Source organism: Lissotriton vulgaris, chromosome 12 (genome assembly GCF_964263255.1).
Source record: "Lissotriton vulgaris chromosome 12, aLisVul1.2, whole genome shotgun sequence".
NCBI classification, from domain to species: Eukaryota; Metazoa; Chordata; class Amphibia; order Caudata; family Salamandridae; genus Lissotriton; species Lissotriton vulgaris.
In genome coordinates this window covers 56,870,245-56,894,268 of record NC_141700.1, presented here as the reverse complement: position 1 = coordinate 56,894,268, position 24,024 = coordinate 56,870,245, and the positions used below count along the sequence as shown (strand labels likewise).

Sequence of the window (24,024 nt, the reverse complement as noted above, 5' to 3'; positions counted from 1 at the left end):
TCAACCCCTCACCCTCACTCACCCTCAACCCCTCACCCTCACCTTCACTCACCCTCAACCCCTCACCCTCACTCACCCTCAACGCCTCACCCTCAATCACCCTCAACCCCTCACCCTCACCCACCTTCACTCACCCTCACTCACCCTCACCCACCCTCAACCCCTCATCCTCACTCACCCTCAACCTCACTCACCCTCAACCCCTCACCCTCAACCCCTCACCCTCAACCCCTCACCCTCACTCACCCTCAACCCCTCACCCACCCTCAACCCCTCACCCTCAATCCCTCACCCTCACTCACCCACACTCACACTCACCCACCCTCACTCACCTTCACCCTCACTCACCCTCAACCCCTCACCCTCCCTCACTCACCCTCAACCCCTCACCCTCCCTCACCCCCACTCACCCTCATTCACCCTCAACCTCACTCACCCTCAACCCCTCACCCTCACCCCCTCACCCACACTCACCCCCACTCACCCTCACTCACACTCACCCACCCTCACCCTCACTCACCCTCACCCCCTCACCCACCCTCAACCCCTCACCCTCACTCACCCTCAACCACTCACCCTCAACCCCTCACTCACCCTCACCCTCAACCCCTCAGCCTCACCCTCACTCACCCTCAACCCCTCACCCTCACTCACCCTCAACCTCATGCTAAAGATTTACAAAAAAAACCATTAACAATTCTAAAAGCACTAACTCTAATGCTGCGAGACCTATTGCATTTCTAATGCTTGTTTACATAGTATATTTTATACAAGATCTATATTAGATTGTGTAAAGTGTCAATCCTTCTCTCAGGCTGTAACTGTACAAACTAGTGGATATTTAGTAATTCTAGGATGGATTAAGACTAGTCTTTAATTATTTATTGTGCTTGTCTGACGTGTACATGGTTCACATCACACATTGTGTTTCTTACACAGTGATGTCACAAGTAAATACATTAGTGATACCTTCAATGATGTAATTCGAAACGTTATCAGCGATGTCACATGAGGTGAGTAGCGCACCCAGAGACAAGTTACCATAACGAACCACACCAAGCCGATCTCGGGGGTTTAAAGGTTCTTTACCCTAGCTTTCTTTTATGTGTGTTTTAGGCAATTTTAGTTGCCTTTAAATATACATTATCCCTCCCTCAACTCTTCCACTTTTAATTGTAGTAATTCAGCATTAACTTCTACCAAATGACCAATTGTTTCCGCAACAAACCTAGCATAAAATGTATCTCCTTTTTCAGCAACACGTTTCATGGAAGGTCAAAATAGGGGCATGGCAGTTCTACCCATCAACTCTATCCCACAGTTTTGCCACAAAAAAACTACATCTTCCCTGTACAGTAAAAGCTTTTGCCCTTGAGATTTTCCTCTTGTCTCCCGAGCACCCCAATGCCCCCTCTCAGTATTATTTCCTCCTTCTAGCCTGTTTAATCCTCCGGCCCTTCCCCCTTGTTGCCCCAGGCCCCCTCCTTCTCTTTCGCACACCACCCTCAGCGCCTTCTTGTATATTTATACCACGAGCCTAGCTCAGAGGCTGTAACCAATCAGAGGGCAGCCTCGGCTCCCGCCTCGTCGCTCATTGGCTGTTCCGATGGTCGGGAACTCCAGTCGCCAGGAGTGACAGCGGGTCGGGCCAGTGTGCGCGTCGCGGTGGGGGCGGGACTTCCGGCGCGCAGAGGCCTGTCCCAGTGCTCCAGCCTGGGCTTGCCAGAGGCCTGGGCTTTTCCTTCTGCCTGTACCCCGCTTTGAGTGTCGCCATGACGGAGTACAGCTTCAAGGCCGGAGACCTGGTCTTCGCCAAGATGAAGGGCTACCCGCACTGGCCCGCCAGGGTGAGTAGATGGGGTCCGGGCGTTGAGCTGCACGGGGCACGCTGCGGTGATCCCGCTCCGGCAGGGGGCGGGGAGGTGCAGGCTTCGCCTCAACCGTCGTCTATTTGGGGCAGCTGCGTGAGTCTTTTAAGAAGGGGGTCGGGTGACGGGGGGGTAGGGGTGGAATGAGCTACCTGTGGGGCAGGTGGAGGGAGCCCGAGGATTGGCACATGGAGGAGGCGGGGCCTGAGAGAGAAGGACACTTGGGGCAGTGGAAACCTGCAGCAGGAGGGAGGGATTAGTGAGAAAGCTTACCCCCCCTGTAGTGAGTGCCCCATGGGGGCGGTGGTCACCTTTGGGGGGAGTGGTCATGTAGAGGGATTGGACCAGGGGAGGGTGGGGTTATGGAGTAGGGCATCTAGGAAAGGTGGCACGCTGATTCGGAGTGGGCTGCCTGGAGGATAGAGGAAGATGAGTTGCTGAAACTACTTGGGACTGAGTGAATGATGGGTGGGTAGGTCATCTGTGTGTGTGGATGATGGGGGACCAGGGCACATGTGGAGTGTGTGTGTGTGTGGATTATGGGGGACCAGGGCACCTGTCGAGTATGTGTGTGTGTGGATTATGGGGGACCAGGGCACCTGTGGAGTGTGTGGATGGTGGGGGACCAGGGCACCTGTGGAGTATGTGTATGTGGATGATGGGGGACCATGGCACCTGTGGAGTATATGTGTGTTTTTGTGGATGATGGGGGACCAGAGCACCTGTGGAGTATGTATGTGTGTGTGTGTGGATGGTGGGGGACCAGGGCACATGTGGAGTATGTGTGTGTGGATGATGGGGGACCAGGGCACATGTGGAGTGTGTGTGTGTGGATGATGAGGGACCAGAGCACCTGTGGAGTATGTGTGTGTTTTTGTGGATGATGGGGGACCAGGGCACCCGTGGAGTATGTGTATGTGTGTGTGTGTGGATGATGGGGGACCAGGGCACCTGTGGAGTATGTATGTGTGTGTGTGTGGATGATGGGGGACCATGGCACCTGTGGAGTATGTGTGTGTTTTTGTGGATGATGGGGGACCAGGGCACCCGTGGAGTATGTGTATGTGTGTGTGGATGATGGGGGACCAGGGCACCTGTGGAGTATGTGTGTGTTTTTATGAATCATGGGGGACCATGGAATCTGTTGAGTATGTATGTGTGTGTGGATGATGGGGGACCAGTGCACCTGTGGAGTATGTATGTGTGTGTGTAGATGACGGGGGACCAGGGCACCTGTGGTGTATGTTTCAACACAATGGTTCAGCACACCATACAGTATGTAGTAGCAATATTAATCAAATGATATCAATAAGCCGTGGAGTTTTCTTTCTTGTTTTTATTCCAAATCTTCACACACAAGTAGCCAACACGTTTCGTCCAAAGGACTTCTTCAGGGCGAATAATTATCAAAATTGCGTCATGGATTATGTGTTCCGGGGCTTTATCAATGAGGTCTTCAGGTTTTTTAACGGAAGGGATCCTTGTTTTAAAATGAAATATTCATTTCTCTGCAAATGCTGTTTTGTGTGGAAAACGTGATTCAGATGCCCAAATTCACATCCTGTTGCAGTGATATTTATTCACCTTCAACGATCTTCACATCTCGTTTCTTCCCGGTCGCAGTCTCGAATGGGTAGTTTGTATGTGTGTGGATGATGGGGGACCTGGGTAGTTTGTATGTATGTGTGTGGATGGGGGACCAGGGCACCTGTGGAGTATGTATGTATGTGTGTGGATGATGGGGGACCAGGGCACCTGTGGAGTATGTATGTATGTGTGTGGATGATGGGGGACCAGGGCACCTGTGGAGTATGTGAGTATGTATGTATGTGTGTGGATGATGGGGGACCAGGGCACCTGTGGAGTATGTATGTATGTATGTGTGTGGATGATGGGGGACCAGGGCACCTGTGGAGTATGTATGTGTGTGGATGATGGGGGACCAGGGCACCTGTGGAGGATGTATGTATGTGTGTGGATGATGGGGGACCAGGGCACCTGTGGAGTATGTATGTATGTGTGTGGATGATGGGGGACCAGGGCACCTGTGGAGTATGTATGTATGTATGTGTGTGGATGATGGGGGACCAGGGCACCTGTGGAGTATGTATGTATGTGTGTGGATGATGGGGGACCAGGGCACCTGTGGAGTATGTATGTGTGGGGATGATGGGGGACCAGGGCACCTGTGGAGTACGTATGTGTGTGGATGATGGGGGACCAGGGCACCTGTGGAGTATGTGTGTGGATGATGGGGGACCAGGGCACCTGTGGAGTATGTGTGTGTGTGTGGATGATGGGGGACCAGGGCATCTGTGGAATATGTGTGTTTTTGTGAATGATGGGGGACCAGAGCACCTGTGGAGTATATGTGTGTGGATGATGGGGAACCAGGGCACCTGTGGCTAATGTGTGTGTGGATGAGGGGGGACCAGGGCACCTGTGGAGTATGTGCGTGTGTATTGATGATGGGGACCAGGGCACATGTGGAGTATGTGTGTGTGTATTGATGATGGGGACCAGGGCACCTGTGGAGTGTGTGTATGGATGATGGGGGGGGGGACCTGTGTAGTATATGGACCAGGAAGGACCCTAGGGCTCTTGTGTAGTGTATGGACCAGGAAGGACCCCAGGGCACTTGTGTAGTACAGGGATAACCAAAGGCACCTACATTGTATGTACATGAGGGAGGTACAGGGCACCCGTTATCCTGTGAAGTATATGGATAATGGGCGACCGGGACACCTCCCCGTGGCGTATGTGGATGTATGGAATCGGGGCACCTCCCACTGGTATAAATGGATGACCGAGGACCAGAGTTCCTGTGGCGGTGTACGTTCCTGTGGCATGTGTGGCTGACAGGACCAGGTCGCCTGTGGTATACATGTATGACAGGGCATTTGTGGAGAATGTCCAAAGGGGACTCTGTGGAGGTCAATCATCTATAATGTGATTGAAATGGGCACGCCGTGACTCTAGGATCAGAAAGTAGCATATGTATATTGCAGTGAACTGCATTAGTTGCACGGGAGAAGCTGGTGGTAGAGAAATAGTTCAGTGAGATGCTGAGGCTGTAGGAGGTTAGATTCAGCACTAGAACATTGATGAGAGCATACTGACACCTTAGAACAAAAGTGAAGGTGAAATATGGTGTGGTGTGCACTTTGTGTGGAAGAGAATGCTGCAGAAACTATATACATTGAGGATAGGAACACTTGAAGCCATGCTGGTGGTAGATATAGAGCAGGGGTACCATTGTAAGGCCAGACCATGCTGTGTGTTCAGTATGTTCCTAAAACAAGTTTCAATATGGTGAATACATGACCTGTGGTTATCTTGAAAATCTGGTGTGCTCACTGTGTTACTGGAAGCAAGCGACGCACGACTGAAGAGCCCCAAGTAGCATACAACTGGTCTTGGGTTGCTTGTGTTCTGGTTTGGGTAGGACCTGACCTGGATTCTTCCTATTGCAGCAGTGTCATGACTGATGTGCCTGTGGATGGGTCCATAATTGACAGATAATGCTTACAATGCACACTTCACTGGGCTAGCTACCTCCAGCAGATAGTTTACTATAGTTGATACGAAGGGGATATAAAGAGCGAAGACGTTTTAAAAGATGCCTAAAGCTACCATTAGGGGCTTTCTGTCAATGTGATGGAGCCAAAACTCGCAAGCCTTTTGGTTATGAAGTGTAGTATAGACTGAGTTAGAAGTTATCTGGTGGTGGATTGTAGACTCCTGGTTGATTAGTCTTGAGATGGGACGTGGGCAGATGGTGTACTGGAAGCTGGCGTATTATGGAGTTAGGATATTGCTCTTGAATCAGAGGTGGAAATATGCAGTATAAGGAAATTAATCAGAAGAATCTCCGAGACCTGCCAGAGCTTGAGGATAAACTTGTATTTGAAGAAGACTATTGGCACATAACCATTTGGTTGGGCAATGTATCATTTTAAAAACATGGTTTCCAATTCCGTGGAAGCTTCATGTTTATAAACCTATGGGGCTGAAGAGGGCAGATCATTAATGAATAACTTGGAAAGTCAGGTGGTTTCATAGAACTTTGGTTTTCAGGACTCGTTGAAAACTGTTGTGTAGCAAGAGTTTGATTGATTTGGGAGAGTTGGCACCTATGCACTCAATAGTTGTGGTAAGCCAGTCATAGGAGGTGGTCTTAGTACTTTCCCACAGCCCTGCATTTGCTGCGCTTGCAGCACCACTCTCAGCATTGAAACAGTACATCCGATAGAAACTCGCAGTGCCCTATTTCTAAGGCACTGCTGGGGGATGTTAATGTGGGGATGGTTTTTCTGTTATTGGCCAATATTTTTTTAGAAGTATGTGCATGTTGAAAGAAAGGTTGCATCACTCAGTTGCAGGGGCTGTTGTGATGCAGAAATTTGAAATTCAGAATCTTTGGCTGAAGATGAGGAAAACAAACCAGCAATACTCCTGCCCTAGGCTGGCTGAGTAGCATTCCTACCCAAATCTTTTGTAACTTACGCTGGTATGTTCTGGATTCAACTTAAATGCACAACCTGATCACTGAATGAAGAAGCCAACCTCGAATCAGAAAAGCAGGGTTTGTGGCATTTACACTGTTTATGGTGTAAGTTCCACTACAGAAGTTCCATTAATATGGAAGAACCTATATATACCCAAACTTGGGTTGGGAGCTGGATTGTAGGCGCTTGTGGTTGAGCCACTCTGTTGATAGAGGTGAAAATCCACACATTTGTAATTTTCATTCCTGAAATTGCATGAGAAATGTACTCTTGATCAATGCAGGAGTATGCTTTTTCCAGGGTGGGCATGGTGAGAAACATACTTGAGTTTATTAGCAGTGTGGGAAAAAATGCTTGTGTGACAGCACACAGGGAGAGGAAGGCCGTTTTTCACCCAGTATTACGCATTGGAAATCTTTGACTGTCTAGATTTCCTGGAATACTAACTACTCCAGGGTTGCTTATGGAATTTCTGCAAGTTGCCAATTTACTGAAATGTAGAAGTAATTCTACAGGAGGAAACTTCAATTTACACAGTGAGCTTCCTCGATAGGGCCCTTTGTTTGCACCGCTCTGTTCACAATCAATGTGAAGCCGCTTTTCATGGCATGTATTGCCACTCAAAAGAAAGAACATGAAACTGGCTGGACCTGATATGCTCCTTTTGTTGGGCAAATCAGGCTTATTGTTCAAGCCAGACTTGTTCTATTCTTGCTTATTTTCATAAGCTGTTGTTTCTAAACCGTCTAGTCATCGTGATCCTATTTTTTGTTTTCCCATATTTTACCTGGGAATAGAATTGGATGTCCCTTGCATGTCAAGGACTAATTCGGAAGGTGTTGCTGAAGAGAGGCAAAATACTTTACATCCACAGCATTGCTTTAGTTTAATTTTACGTCCTTGTTTTTAAGTTGCATTATCTAAAACATTTGGAATAATTCACTTTCTGTCTTTAATTTCTTGTATCAAAATTGGCAGTTTTTTTCCTTTTCTCTTTTTAGATTGATGACGTTGCTGACGGGGCAGTGAAACCTCCTCCAAACAAGTACCCAATCTTCTTCTTTGGTACTCACGAAACGTAAGTTTTGTCCTATCAGTACCCCAGACGGAGTTGTATTCCTGCTGTTGTATTGCTTTTAATTCCTCCCCTTTGCTTCCGTTCTCGCAGAGCCTTCATACCACCCAAGGACCTCTTCCTGTATGACAAGTATAAAGACAAATATGGCAAACCCACCAAGAGGAAAGGCTTTAACGAGGGCCTTTGGGAAATTCAGAATAACCCCCATGCAAGCTACACACTTCCCCAAGTGAGTATCTCTTTAGTGTCAATGTGATGGTCCATGTGCTAATTGGAGATCTCCTCCCAACCCCCAGCTAAGCTACTTCTATTGCTGTGTTTTAGTCTTAGTATGTTCACACCATATTCAGCTACTTCTTGGGTGAGTGATCTTATTAATCTGTTCTAACTCTAAGCTTTCCGTTGTGGGAATCTTCATACATCCATTCCAAATTAGCATTTACCCAGAGGACCTTAGATGTCACTCAGGCTAGTCTAAGCCTTGTTTTCAGTAATTGGTCATTGCTAATTGTTTATTTTCCCCACATTGCTCTTGTCTTGTGTCAAGAATACTACTTTTATGCGTTAATAGTTCCCTGTGCATACACATGTGCTCCTGGTCAGATTCCACAATTGCCTCAAAGAAAGTTCCTGTATTTTGTTGATGGGTAGTCGCCATTTAAGTTCTTCACACTCCTTTTAAGCACTCTAGAACATTCGCTGGAGAACCTAGGAAGTGTCAGTCTCAAAGCTGCACCTTTGTGCTTTCCTTGTGGGTATTCCCTGCTGGCCACTGTGCAAAATCTTAAACCTGCTCAATTGTAGCTTCTTACGTACCATCCCTTGTGCTCTCGCCACTGCCCTGGGGCAGTTTTTAAGGCACACTGCTTCTAAACCACATAAGCATAACTGAGTCTTAACATGTTATTGCCTGAGCTCAAGACAACACAGTTCAGAATCGGGGAGAGGTGGTTTCTGCCCTGTTCCTGAGCTGCACTGTATGCAGCGTATGCACTAAGTTATAGACATTACAACTTGTACATAGGCCTTTAGAAGCATGGCTCCTTTTTGCTAGTTGAACTAATGTTCATGATTGTATGCTCATGTGGAATATGCTAAGCAATTTCTGGGTCAATGCATGGCACTTGATGACATAATCGGTGCAGTGCTAGCTTGTTTCATTTGCCATAATGTGTTGGGCACCATTAATATTCTGCCCATTTGAATTATGTGATTTATTGGAAAATGCATCATCAGTCTTATTTGGCAGGTTTGTGATTTGAGTACACCCTCCCCTATAATTTTTCCCCCTCAACTAGCCTTGTCATGGGTTCTGTGATTAATGTGCTCTCGCTATGAGAGGTCAGTTGCTTTTGCCTGACTACAGTTGAGAATATCTGTTTTCAGCAGTGTTAATGAAAGACCCATTACTTCGAAAATCGGCTCATGCTGTAGGTTGCGCAGTTGGTGATCCTCATACGCAGAGACCCCTGCCTCTATACCAACATCTCACCCAACCGTAGGAAATGCAGTTCGCAATGTCTTCCGGCTGCCCTCCTCAGACACTGGATCACTTGAGCCTGTGCAACTAAGGTGGACCCCAGCAAATACCTGGTCTTTGACATTTAATGTCTACTCCTATCATTTTTAAGTGGGCCTTACTGTTCTTTTTAGGTCGAGGACCTAAAGGCTGCGCTTGCGCAGTCTGGGGTCGGAGATTTAATGTTTCTTAGTAGTGCGGTTTAACCCGCCTCCCTGCCCCGTCTCTCCTCCTTTGGCTGGCTTCCTAAACGGAGGCCAGCCATTGGAGGAGAGATGCGTCACTCTAATTTCTTTTGGATTCGGGGGCGTAAGTTTTTGCTGTTCTTTAGACAGTGATGTAGTTTGTCACTCAAAACCACAAAACCACGCCCCTGATTCCGAAAAATTCGTAAGCTTGCGGCCGCCATTTTTTTGTCACCCGCAGTGAAGGTAAACCGTTCCTCGTTGTGCTTGTGTCCTTGTGTCTGTGTCCCCCCTTGCCCCCTCCTTCGTCCCCTCTCCTGTTGCTGTTTTCTGTGCATCCCGGCGACCCGCAATGTGACCCTCTGCACGAGATGCGGAGCTGGAAGACCCGTGCAGAAGGCGGAGTCAGTCCGAGCCTTGCCCCCTCCTTCTGTCCCCTCTCGTGTTGCTGTTTTCTGTGCATCCCGGCTATCCCCAATTAAGATATACATGTAAGGAATTGAGTACATTAACCAGGCATATGGTTTATGTATACATCTTCCAGACAGTAAAATGGCTCAACCATTTCTTTGCACCAACCTTTATATTAACAAGTTTGCCATATTCTGAACAGCCGGCCTGTAAATTGCATCCACGAACGGCAGGAGAAACATCCCCGTTTTTATTAAAGGTCCCTCGCGTCTTAGCTACATGACGGGTTTCTGGTCCGCTAGAGTGGCGATTAAAGTAGAGATAGGACGTGGGATCCTTTAGTTGTTGTTCTATGCCCGATTAGCAACTGCCATGATGAAATAGAAATAGGATATGGAATCCTATAATTAGCGTTCTATGCACGATTATTAGCTGTCCTATTGAAATAAAAACCGGATCCTAAAGTCTGTATTTTGTACCCGATTAGCAACCGCCATAGTGAAATATTGATGTATCTTATCCCAGCAGGCAGCAGCTGTCGGTGCAGGGCAGGGAGGCCGGAGAAACCACCACTAGGGCAAACTTAATCAAAACAACGTGAATGGGATGCGCCACATCCTCCTCTCTTCTGCCTTTCGCCCATGCCCTTACTTCCCTCATCATTTCTCTCCTTTTCTACCTCGCGTATCTCTCTCTCTCCACGTGCTCTCCTTTCTCCGTTGCATGGCCCTCCCTCCCCCTGTTTATTCTCCCTGCTCCTAGGCCCGCTCCCCCTGGTTCCACCCTGCCCGGCCGCATCTGCCTCTTCTCAGCGCCGTAGATGGTGGAGATTAAGTGATTTGTCCAGAATCACATATGTTGTGCAGACGCCAAGCTGGTTCCCCAGCTCCAAAGTCGGGAGCTCTGGCCGTTGCGCCACACCCTCCTCTCTTCTGCCTTTCGCCTCGCCCTTGCCCATACTTCCCTCATCATTTCTCTCCTCTTTCCCCCCTCGCGTATCTCTCCCTCTCCACGCACTCTCCTTTCTCCGTGCACGGCCTCCCTCCCCCTGTTTAATCTCCCTGCTCCTAGGCCCGCTCCCCCTGGTTCCACCCTGCTCGGCCGCATCTGCCTCCAGGGTTGTGAGAGGGGGTCATCAATCTTAGGGCGGACATTTGAGGGGGTGCTTTCTGGATCTTGAGCCTGAAATACTCGCTGTAAGGTACGGATCATCCAGGATGGAATAGTAATTCGAATCTTAAAATGTAACCGATATTTGATGAGCCCCACAAAGTGGAACTCTCTCCCTACCTCACTCTCTATCTCACTACCCCACAACTTCACTCTCTCTCTATGTCACTACATCACAACATCACTCTCTGTTTCTATCTCACTACCTCAGAACATCCCTCTACCTCACTACCTCATTCTCTCGGTCTCCCACTACCTCACTCTCTCGGTCTCTCACTACCTCGCTCTCTCTACCTCACTCTCTCTCTATCTCACTACCTCACTCTCTCTCTGCTAATGCAATAGGTCTCGCATATGCAAGCAATTAAGATATTGCCAATATAAATGACAATGCCATTTATTTAGGGATACAAAAAAAATGAGCAATGCCAATAGCTCTACCTATAATATTGCCAAGACCATTGCATTGTAAATGCGTGCTTTTTTTTCCCCTCCATCCCAAAAACACTTTATTCCATTTCTCTATTCCCGATTTTAAGTGCATTCAAATGGGAAATGTTTATTTTTTTGTATTGCAAAACCTTGGTAGACATGCCTTTTTAAAAGTTCACCACTGTTAAACATCAACCTATTACAGCCTCACTTATTTCACTACTTCTTATCTCGTCTCTTTATTCTTAGTGCACACAATGATCTCCCTTTTGCTTTTGGGCTTCTCTTGCTCTTCTGCAAAATTTGTATATTTTCTCTTGTATCTTTTAAGACTTGTGTTTTTTTCTGGTTGATGTTTCATTGCATGTCTAGTGCTTGATTAGTGTTGGGTGCTCTAGACCTAATCAGTACTGGAGTCTGCAGGCAACAGGGCTATTCAGAGCCTAGTAGCAAAGCTACTATACTGGACATTGTGGATGTCCGTATGCTTCCAATCTCAACAGGGACGGTGATGTGTAATCATAGCAATATTTAAACCTTCTTACTATGTTGTGCTTCTGAACATTTTCTTTCTGTGATGATCTCTGGAACAATACTGTAGTTATCTCTTTTTTTTCTACTAAAGTTATGTTTTATGAGGTTAAACATGTCTGCCTCTTTCCCTCTGATCTGGATTTCCTCAGAGTCCTAAATGCCTGCATTTCCTTGTCAGTAGACACATGCCCCAATTTTCCCTCCATGCTGCAAATTGGCTCAGTTTCCACCAAATTGACACAGTCACAACCCTAACCATTCATCAATGGTTTGTGGAGCATATCCTTTAAGGTCCATCACACCTGCTTGACCAAATGATATCCAATAGTACCCACCTGTAAAATGAACAATGTTTGCAAAATAATGCTTGAATTTTAGATGGCTCTACCAGAAAATTTACAACGATTCCTGTCATAAGTATTGTGGCAGGAGGTAATGTTGAACCAGTGTTGAAGAGCAACAGACTAGTGAGCCTTTCTGTATATAACCCTGTTGTGTATTATGTGGGTTGGGAAGACTGATTGAGTCATTCTCATGTGAGCGCCACGTCCCGGCACAGAAATGAAAATAGAACCAGCCAAGCAGTTCACAGCGTTGGGAAGAGGAAATGAGTGTCAATGAAAATTTTGTATATAGGCAGTGCAGATGCGGTCAGCTGCATTTCATCGCTTCAAAGCAATGTGTTTTTCCATATGTGTTCAGTGTGCATTTTTATAAGTTGTAATGTGTTTACCTCTGACCGAATTTTTGGTGCAGAGTTAATTATGTTTTTGAGTACATGTGTAGTTTGACGTGCTAGTGCACATAACAAACTAATGAATACTAGGAGCTCTGCTCCAAGGCAAAGCCAGCCTGCTCAACGATGTAGCTATTACTAGTGCGGCAGGTGCTGTGACATCTGGCCTTTAGGTGTCCACTGAACCCCAGTCACATTTTTCAATATGCACTGGGGCGGGGGACATTTTCTTGCTCGGTGCTACTTAGACTGGTGGCTATTGTTTTATACGCCCAAAAGTCCTAGTTCTGTGTTTGTGTTCCATTTTTTCCACCGCTTTTCTCTCAATGTACACAGTTTCTTAGTCACTTAGGGTGTAAGAAAAAAAAAAGGACCATACGAAGAGGTCCACACTTGAACAAAGGAAAGCAGATTTGGAAATCTGAGTGATGTGGATACATGCAGTTTGAATTTGCATCAGCTTAAGGTGCTATTGTAGGCACATACATGAATGTATTTATGACCACTCGTAGGACCTGATCAAGAGGATCATTAACACTGTCCGGGTACTTGGCACAATTTTGCAAGAAACCTCTTACCAACAAGTAGCCTTGTTTTGATACAGCTGATCCTTAGCGTGGGAATTGATGTCTGGTGGGATGGGATAAAAGTTTGCGTTGCAGGCTATCCTTGTGTCTGCAGTATGTGATGGTCACACACCTTTGTATTTGTGTGTTGTAAGCTATAGGAAGATTGCATCCAGTGTCCTGAGGAAAGGGACGTCTATACTTTGGGGTCCCATGATGATGACCAATGGAATAAAACTGGCAAGCAAGTTGAAGCTTGATGTCTGGGATGCATGCCATTAGCGAACAAAGTGTTCCTCCTCAACTTAGTAATATTTCAGAGCAACAGCACCATCATTATAAGATGTGCAACAGAAAAATAGACCTGCACTATGCTTATAGGTGAGTTTGCACATGGTGGAACTCAACCTACGGGTTGTCATGGAATCACAGAAATGGTAATTTGTTGAATGGAGTTGAGATTACTTCACCTACCAGATGTTTGCAGAATTCACAAAAGAAGCTGTGATTCGTGTCTTCAAACCACCTTTGCCTACTTCAAGTGGAGGAAGCCCACCTTCTGCAACGACAAATAAAGCCCAGCAGGAACAGGGAGATAATTCCAGGGTGACTTATCGGAAAGGAAGCCAAAGTCTAAGATGCAGCCAAAAAAAGAGTGAAAGAAAAATCAAGATTGGCCGTAAAAGTGCATGTTTTTTCACAGGTTATGCTGCTTTTTAGACCACGAGGAATACTTTTATCATCAGTGTCTGTGTGTTTGACATTTTGGGTGGGGGGCGGTGGGGGTGAAGTATGATCAAAGGTCTGAAATGATCTGCAAATTTTGAAATGTTCTAATTCTTTTGGTTGCCGGTGGTGATGCAGCTAGCCAGCTAGAGCACAAGCCATGAGCCTTTGTGATTAGTTAGGGGTGGAGTAGATACCCTCCTTCCCTTCACAGTTGTGTACTACTGCTCCAGGGCAGTGTATTGAGGCGGTTGATCCAAAAACACAGGATGCTATACTACCATGTTGTTAAAGATTACGAATAGTGTAAAATAATGCCTTTAATGGTACAAGACTTACTGATGTTGCTGAGCCAATCACTGGCTTACTTTACTTCTACAGCTTTTTTTTATTTTATTTTTTCACTGTAGTGTTAATCGTACCTTAAGGGGCGTCTAACGCCTTACAGTAGGTATTTACATGACAAGAGAATGCAGGCTAGCATGCTCTGAACAGTGGCCATACTTCTTCTTTGATCAGTTTGTCTTTCTATAGGAGGACCTTCCCTTTCGCCCCTCCACATATTTCCCCCCCCCCCCCCCCCCCACTGGCCAAGCAAGTGCTAGAGTTTGTTCAGTTAGGTTAAGGAAAATTATTTGTGTTCACTGTGCCACAAAATAACGTTACCTGCAGTAGACCACACAAAAAAATTATCTATTTGATGAAGCTCGTGTTTTGGACTGTTGTACAGAAAGCCTGAAAAAACAGGTGAGATAAGATCTATTACTAGTCATGTCTCTGTGTTCAACTCTGTGGTCGTATAGTAGCAAGCGGGCTGGTGATGCAAGAAACCTGACCCCTACACCCTGCAAAACCCCTGGTGAATTGGAATGAAGTATAACCATGGGTTGCGAAGGCAATTGCTACTGCACATAATTGTATAGACATCAACATTTTAAATGGTCATGGTATCCATCTGCACAGTGGAGAATGTGCTTGATGGATTGCTTCATCTTTGTGACTGTTGGCTGTTCTCACCAGGGCAGTGATCAACAAGAAGGGACAGTGGTCTAGGGGACTTTTGCTTTGCTCATTTTTTACTCTTCTAATTGCCTCCCTTGTTCCTTTTAGGTATAGGGGCTGTAATATTAACATTTTGGTAATGTGTGGAAGGAGAGCTTCTGTTCCTAGCAGGCCTCCATCCAAGGATTTTGAGGGGTTCTTCAAATAGCACCCACCTCTCATGAATTTCAATGGACCCTGTACTCTGTGAATCCTCCTGAATGTAATTTTGGTTATGTGTCTGATTAGTACATCCATCACAGCACAAAACAACATTCTTGATTTCCTCACAGATACTGTGCAAGAATTGTATCTGCGATATGACCTGAAAATGGTACGACTGGCCCTTAATTTAATAAGGAAGGATGATAACCAGAAACCTCTGCAGAATTATTGAAGATAGACCAGTGAAACAAGACTGGGGTGAGACTACTAAGGCAGATTTTTTGTGTGAAGAATTTATGATGGAGCTGAGGGGGCTCAGCGATCAGGAGCAATCTCCAGTAGTTAGTGATGCGTTTGCATGGTAGAGGTGGTTGCAGAGAGAGACAGAGGTTGCATGCTTACAGTTGAGGATTTGCTCTTAATTGGCCACTGCGACTAACAACCTGCACTCCTGGCAATTGAGGCTGCTGAGCTCTGCCCATTGCTTGCAGAAGGAGGCCTGTTTATTTAAATATTAATCCCCTTATAAATGTTGCAGGCCCCTGTCAAATGCGACCCATATTTTTTCCACCTTGCTTCAGATCAGTGGACTTCACTAGGACAATTGAGTTGTAATGAGATAATTAATTTGAGCTTCTTTTTGTCACTCTTTGTAAGGAAATGCACAGTTGGTAATACAAGTAAAATTTGGTGTTGTATACAGAGTACGTCAGACCTTCTGACTTGTCAGTTCTGTTAGAGTGCACTTTGTCTCTGTAACTTGGAGAATGTGCATTAATGCACATGGAGCTGGGGTCCCGGGAATGACCACCTGCTGATGATCTAGGGCATTCTATGCTGGGCGCTTGGACTGTACAGAAGGAGATCAGAAAGATCGCAACATTTAATTGAGGTCAGGAAAGAAGCCCTGCTAGTCTTCTGCATCAAGACAGAAAAGCAACCGGATTATGTGGCTAATGAATGACTGTGAACACAGCAACAGCCTTAAAACCACCTACTGGACACAATAGAACATGCTTTATACCTGTTGGCAATTGTTCTAACTTGAGGTATTGACAAGTAGCTAAGTCGACCATTGCTTGTGCAGATGCCATTGTATTCCTGTCATGCGCTCCTAATGTTGCAGTAAAGCCTTTTCTTGTGAAGACTTGTAGGAAACAAGGTTTTTGTTTCACTACCCCTCCAACCCCCCTTTTTTTTGCCTGGTATTATGTGTATCTTGGATTGAAATGTCCTGAGTTCCTGCTAACCAGGTCCCCGGTAAGAGTTATTTCCTTAAAAATGTACAATTGTTCCCCACAATTGGCAGAACATTTAGCACCCTCTGTAAGTCCCTAGTAAATTATGCCTGAAGTACTAAAGAGGGCCCCAAGGGCTGCAGCACGAATTGTGCCACCCTTTGGCAACCCTCCCTAAGCACATGCAGGATTGCTATTGCAGGCTGAGTCTACAAGTGACTAGGGAAGCCACTTTAAAACATGCTGGACACTGGCAAAAACGAGTTCTCCAGCTACATGATTGCTTCACTGAAATTAGGAATGTTTGGTAGCAAACATCTCATATTGGTGAAACCCCACTGATGCCAGTGTTGGATTTATCAATGCATGCACCGAGAGGGCATCTTGGAGGTTCCCCCTCAAAACCTACCAGTCTCTGGTGTGCTTGCTGACTGGATTCTGCCAGCCTGTCACATGAGACACTTCCAACTTCCTAGGGTGAGATTGTTTGCTCTCAGGAGACCCAGAATGAAAGCCTATCTGGGAAGATGGTGTAACACCCCCTCCTACAGGACAACCCGCTGATTAGCCTCTTTGGGTTGTCGTAGAAGCTGCCTCCTTTGGAATGCTAACCTGACTCCCCTCACAGGAGAGAAAGTGATGCCCCCCCTTCCAGAGCTCTCTTGGCAGCTGGACTAGCATGAATATTAGCTAGTCAGATATATGTGCCACTTCCAGGCTAGTACACCCCTAAGGTGGGCTACTGCGAGGTGGACACGATTTTTCAGAAGTAGCCATCTTTGTGATGGAATACTTAGGAATTCTGGGACTGGGTTATTCCCACTTTCCATTGCAAGTGGTTTTATAGGAGGCGTAGTGGCCCCAAGAGTTAGTATCCCATTGGCTACTACGCTACACTACACTAAGACACTTAATTTCAGTATTTAGAAGAGCCTCTGGCACCAGAGAAGCATATTGTGTTGACCTAAGAAGAGGGAGGACCCTGAAAAGTCGTAAAAGCAGATCGGAGTAGAGCAGCAGCTTATCTGGTACCAACCCTGCCAGCCTGTCTACATCCCTCGCCGAAAACTGCGGCAAAGTGGAGATGTTGCCTCCAGAAACTTGGGAGGACTGTCTGCCTTCAAAAAAGGCCCCAAACCTCCCTTTAACAGTGGACCTGTGCTGAAGAAACTCCAAAGGAGAAGAGACTGAGGACTCCGGCACAATCAAAACTGGACACCCGAAGCTACCACAGCACCGTCTCCTCCAGCCCTTGTTGATGTTGGCCACTGGTGTCAACCAGGCCCCTCAGTCCTCGAGTCCATTGTGGTTTCGCTTCTCTTGGACTCCCTCTACCACAACTGCTCCGGTAAGGAAAGCCCCGACGCATATGTGTACCTCTGCAACCGTCGTCCTTGTGTATTGGTGAAGAACTTGCTGGTTAAGCCCAACTGGCCCTTCAGCCAGCGCCTGCAGACTCTTGACAGCGACCGATCTCCAATGAAATGCATTGGGCTCACAATACATATTTGCACCGGCCGCCCTTGTGCCGCTGGGGTGTTGGTGCTGCTTTGTACCTTGACAACCACTCACCATAACTCCTGGAGATTGGCCTTCTATGGTAATGTACTGTACCTGCTTGCCAAACTTGTTCCTACTTCAATAGGCTAATATTGCAGAACTCAGAAATTGCTTTAAGTGTCCACTTTTTTAAAGAGAAAAGAATTTATATTTAAAACTTTCTTACTGAAGATTTTTCTCTGATTCACCGACTGTCGAGTGATTGAAAGGCTGAGGTGACTCATCTGAATTTTAAACCTGTGTCCCCAAGGTCAAAGCAGATGTTTCAACTTTTGAATGCTTCTTGGGTCAGTAAATTGAGCGAAGCCGTTTATAGCCCGAGCCATGACCGTCCTGCCAAGTACCATGGATCAGGTGTTAGTCGAACACATTTCAGTGTGGTGGTCCGCATCACCACACTAAAATGCAATATAGTGCCGCTCAGCTGTCAAATGTCCACGGCCGGCTGACTTGTGATGCATACCATTGAGTCCTGAGTTACTTGCACTGGCTGGTACTGTGTGTCAGTGACTTTTAAAATAATAAATCCAGCGGCCGGTTGGGATATGTGTGCGTATATGTGTGCGTGCTTCAGTCAGCCTTGCCTGACCCGACCCCATCCCTCTGGGCCGCGGCGCCTGCATCATAAGTAAGTGCCATATTGAGCTCATCTGCGGTATTTGTGGTCATAAAGAAACACTTGCCACTTGTTATGCAGCAATTTAATTTCTGAGGGAGCAGTCAACCTAGGGGTGCTGCTCCGCTATGCTCTCCCACGGGCCGAGTGTGTCCACTCACTTGCACTTCGCTCTGACACCACTGGCGGCAGAGGCTCCTTAGCACAGTGAGGTGGTCAGTTCTTGGACAGCAGGAGGCACCCAGTGTTCGGGGATATCAAATATAACACACCACCAGCTTGACAGGGAGCCTTGCTGTCCGCCTAGATTGAAAGACCGTTCCCATTTGTCACTTCGTCTGTGTTCCATTTCTGCTTCTAACAACCTGCTTTTCGGAGACCGGAGCCTGGACTTAACAGCTGATTGGCTGGCGGCAGGTTTGCCAAGGCCCAATCTGCGCGTTTCTGTTGGAGTGCCCGTACAGAGCGGCTGATGGTGTTTTCTGGCAGCACGGTGGAATAAACTTTTTAGTTAAAAACGTTGGCCCAAGCCGTTAACATTGATCTTACCCCTGTAAGCATTCAGACCCCAATAAACTATATGAACAAACCAAACATATTGCGTATTTCAGTACCATCACCACCCTTTCACAAGTACGAGGCTGCCGCCGTGAAAGTTTGCTTCAAACTGAGGGCCACAGCAATGTGAACAGGGCAACATAGAGGAACGTGCAAAAGAGAAGTGACTAAAGGCGACTGGCGTGGTGAGCATATTTTTCAAAATAAGAGTGCTACAGTGATTTAATTATACTTCTCATTAAACAACCCCTGTCGGAGAAGCGTCCCGCAGAGGCAGCAGCCCACGTTGCAGAGGTTGGAAGTAATACTTTCAGCAGATGTGGCAGAGACATTTATTTTACAGTGATCCATGTGACTTCATAATTTTGAGTGTTAAGTTGAATTTAAAAGTACAATTCTTCCATGCAACTGGTCACATCCCAGTCAGTTAAAGGCCGTTGCATATAAGGTTGAGTTCATTAAACCTGCTCGATAACTTTAAACTTAACCATAGGCTACATCTGTGTGGGTGAGAGCCACAAAGTTCTTTTTGGATTTTTTTCATGGTCAAATGGGTGTTATTTCTGATATTTGTATGTGTCCCTCCTCTTCATTTTGCTTGTGAGAAAGTATCACTAATAGTTGTTGAAATGTCACTGAAATTATCAAAATGTCACACATAACAATCTGAAACCTTGGCAGCTATACAATAGATCAAAAAATTAATTTAGAATTTCCAAGTGATGACTGCATAGTACAGAAGACTACAAAAACTTATTTATTGCAGCAGCGAAGCAGATGAACAAACGAAATCTGTGGCGGTGCAACATTGTTTGGCAACCACTGTAATCGTCTATACCTTGTCCCTTTGTGTAGAGCCTTTGCATCTCTTGTTTCAAATTGGAGCAGTTTGCTTCTTGGGCATGTTGTGTGAGGTTGTTTTCAGCCTGATAGTGTACAATGGGAAGGGCCTTTCCTTTTGTGCACACCAGCAGACCGATTCTGCCCAGTGAGTTGAAGTAGACCCTACTTCCATAGGCGAGTGCCAGACAAGTAGCGGGTTGTGTAGAAGCAGGTGCTTGCCATGTAGGGATACAGTTCGCTAGTAACCACCATGTAGACTGCAACTATTCAAGCGGCCGGACATACAATCGGACAGTGCTCTCTTCCTCTGCGCTGTCTCCATGTTCACACTCTTACTTTGATAAAAAGTAGATAATTTTTCCCAATCCTCATTTTCCATTCCTATCCTAACCTGTGCCCTGGCGATATGAAGCTATCCTGTGTTGTAAGTCTGCCCAAATGAACCAACTTTCCTCTTTGACCTGAGGGCACAGGTCTTACTCTTGATGCACCCTTGTATTGCTTTGTTGACTTTAGGGCTTCTATGAGATGGTCTTTCCTTCCTGTAATCCGAATTGCAGTTGCTTTCCTGTCCATAACTGTGATGTCTTTCGGAGGGCATCTTGGATGAGTGATTAGGGGCAAGAGAGACTAGCACTACATTTCTTTCACCAAATTGAAGCCTTATCACCGGATGAAGCTAGTTTGCCCCGTCAGCTCAGTTATACTGTTCTGACCCATGCTCATTAGATTGCGTGTGTGTGTGTGTATATATATATATATATATATATATACATATACATGTTGCACCTTTTTTGTCATTGCATTCTAAAAAGGCAAGCACAGGCATACTAGCCTTTAATTCATTCATATGAAAATGTGAAGGTGGGTGGGTGCGAGGGACCAATGGTAAAAGGTGTTACTCAAGTTTCAAAAACTTGCATATCAAGCCTGAAGTGGAGAAAAAAGCAGACAACCCATCTTTTTTTTTTTTAAACTCTCTTCGCACAGTACTGCTTTTACATGGAACTACATTTCTTGGTTTTGAAGAGGATTCTTATTCAAGATTCCTTTCTAATGCCTACATTTGTGTATGTAATGATGATGCTCTAATCTCTAGAATGACCAGCTTCTCCTGAGATTCTTTTTTGAGGTTTCCTGTTACTAGAAGCAACCTGTGACTTCATGCCGGTGTTCCTGGATGTACAGTATACGGCTCGGATTCTGTTAGGCTATCTCAGTAAATTTTAAAAGCGGTTGTCAGATCAAGTCTTCTGGAAACTCGCTGTCAAGACTATTATTTTCTTGTTTATTTCTACTTGGCCTTCATTTATGTAACCTGCTTTTTAGTTTTAGGCTGTTCATATGCTAGCTTTAGTGTCCATAGTTTTGTGATGTGTATCTTTTGCTTGTTTTTTGTTTAATTGGTTGTGCTTTGTGTGGATAAGATCTTTGCAAGCCCATATGATAAAAGCAAACATTTTTGATCCTTCATGTAGTTTGGCTTCGAAAGAATTGAGTGCCCACACCCATCCTAGTATAAGATGCTGTGAGCAGTTATAGAAGTAGATATGATGTTCATATGAAAGAGTGCTTCCATAATTTGTGCGATCTTTCCATTTATCCTCTTGGTCACCCTTGCCATCAAACAAGTTTTGCTGCAGCTTGGTATAGTCTCCTGTACATACATTAGTCACCTGGTATTGAGGGACCAATTCTTTTTGTTGATACTTTTCAGCGAGCTTCTCTGGGAAATACAGTGACTTCATATATTTATTATTCCTTTCCTCCCTCTCTGTCTTAGGCCCCAAGCTCCTCGGAAAGTGAAGTTCCAGAGAATGAAGCGGCTGCACCAAGTGACCCCGGAGAAGACGAAGATGATGACGAGGTGCCTCCATCGGCTGTACCTGAGAAAATTGCAAGTGAAGGAGAAGATGATGATGCAGACGCATCAGAAAAGCAAAATGATCACACTGGTATCAAGCGAAAAGCTCCGGCTATAAAGGTATCTAAATTCAAACCTTATTCTGGACATTCTAGGTGGTCTCTGTTCCTAGACTCCATGGCACTAGATATCACCCTTATTTAAGCACCTTGGTCTTTATTTTAATGTGACATGGATGTATTGGTTTTTGTAGCCTTCTCACCTAATATTATTCGAATATCATACCAAGCCATAAACCTCTTACTTGAGGATACTTTAGTAATGTGACGTACGATAATGTTACAATCAACATGGATTCATAGTTCTGACATTCCAAGAATATCAGCATTCTTTCCTCTAATATGCACACTAGCAACAAGATAGGCACCCCCATTCTTCCTCACCATAGTTCCAGTTAACCTATATATCCACTTTTGCGTCTCCCATACCATTTTGTATCGGGTAGTCTCCAGCAATGGGATTTTATCATTTCATAAGTTCAAATGCCTGAAAAGTCAGGTGTTCTTTTCCAGGCAATCTGGCTTCGTTCTTCATAAACATTCTACTTGAGATCTGTATATGTGCTTACTATTTTTTTCCACCTCAGGTTCCTCCGGCAAAGCGTGCAAGAAAACCTTCAAGTGATTTGGATGTGCCCAGTGATTCTGTTTCAGAGGAAGAGGAGGCTAATTCAGAGAGTTCATACCGATCAGATAACAGTGATCAGGTATGCGCTATGAGCACTCAGTTCATTTTCTTAGAAAGGGAGCTAGTTGACTCGTGCATTTAGATGAAAAGCCTTGTTGTAGGCAATGGAGGATGGATCACATAAGTTGCCCTGAACAGGACACTAGCTTATTAGGTCTCACATACCAAACAGCTCTTTGCTCTGTGTAGGCTTAAGCCTTTTGTGGACCATAGCAAAAAATGACAGTGGGCTAAGAGCCAACTCCTTTCTTACCATTGGTTGGCTTTAATGTCCCTCTCCTTTGCTTACTTCTTATTTAATGGCTTGCCTTTCTCTTCTATTTTGCCCCTCCAGCATAGCCTCTTTACCATCCCTTTGATTGGATGACTTGTACCCTTACTGTGCTCACATTTAGTGATTTTGTTTTATTCAGCAATCCTTTAGAGTGCATGTGTTTTCTTGCTCTGTCTATCTCTCTGTTTGATGCTCCCCCCTCAAATACCGACCCCACACGTTTACTTCCTACTTCCCACCCCTCCCTTCTATTCTGTAATATCACCACTGCAGGTATATTTTCCCCAGGGTGTGACCAAGAGCAGACTTTAAGGGTTGTTTTTGGTTTATCTTGTGTATGCTACATATTCCACTAAAGCTCAAGCCTTGGCAAAAAATTATTTGAGGAGCTATGGAATGGACCTGCTGCTGCACACTCAGATGGTGTTTGAGACAGAATGTGTAATTAGCATAACAGAAAATGAGATGTCTTTTCTCCTGTAGGCCTATAAATTTGCTCCCTGTGCTACTGTAGTGGACTAAATTACTGTAGTATGTTTCAGTTCAGAGTCTTCTGGAAGTAAATTAGGCCTTGGCAAGCGTTTTACTTTAAGCTTCCGTATTATTTTTAAATTTAGTTTGAGTTTAATTAGTGACAAATATTTGAAAAATACATCTTGCAGCTATAAAGATGGAAAACATTGAATTGCATGAAGATTTGAGCTACCTTAAGATTTTTTTAATTCAACAGCTTTTTTGTAAGCTATAGAGTTGCCAAAGCTTGTGGGTTTTTGTTGTTGTTTTTCTTTGTACATATTCTTTTCTACTTGCCTGCATGCAGTTAATGTTTGTGTCTGAAGAATTGAAATTGAGTTGTACTAGGTTTTTATCAGTCAGCAGACTTTTCTGGTAGAACCGTGTTCTTATGTGTTCTGTTTCAAGTTTAAAGTTGTGTTTAAATCTGCAGTGAAGAAATGGCATTTGAATAGCCAACATTTGAACTTCCAGCTATGAAATATAATTGGGGAAACCGTGTCTGATCTTAGTTGACTATCAGGGTTTTGAAATGTTTTGTAAGTGCAGGGAATGTAAACTAGTTAACCAGTGGCAGCCTCAAATTGAGATTGACATTTCTAATTGAAAAAAAGTAGTAGGCTCTGATCAAAGATGCAGTCTATGGCATAAATGCCATGCCTCCACCAGTGATGAGGGTTGTAACATAAGATGTTGCACAACTTGTGGTTGGAGGGTTAAACGATGGGCTTGACATAATTGTGTGTTGATTGAGAAATGGTGTTTCCTTTTAAATAAGGAATATTTAGTGGGACTGAATTCTGACCAGTGATCTAAACTAGTTGAATGTGATGTATGCTTCATGTTATGAAACTTGTGATCGGCAGGAGGGG

The 24,024-nt window shown here is 45.3% G+C and overlaps 1 protein-coding gene across 2 annotated transcripts in view; it reads left to right on the top strand.

The window, feature by feature from the left end:
- The first annotated feature begins 1,627 nt into the window (after positions 1–1,627).
- HDGFL2 (HDGF like 2) overlaps positions 1,628–24,024 on the top strand; it is a 113,437-nt gene continuing 91,040 nt past the window's right edge. The window contains exons 1-5 of one of the 2 annotated variants that reach the window (XM_086947065.1): positions 1,628–1,847; positions 7,378–7,454; positions 7,545–7,683; positions 21,538–21,738; positions 22,265–22,384. In XM_086947065.1, coding sequence (XP_086803191.1) covers positions 1,773–1,847; positions 7,378–7,454; positions 7,545–7,683; positions 21,538–21,738; positions 22,265–22,384 — 612 coding nt within the window. In that variant the 5' untranslated portion in view covers positions 1,628–1,772. The remainder of the gene's footprint in view (positions 1,848–7,377; positions 7,455–7,544; positions 7,684–21,537; positions 21,739–22,264; positions 22,385–24,024) is intronic. The other variant, XM_086947064.1, reaches the window with a different exon arrangement.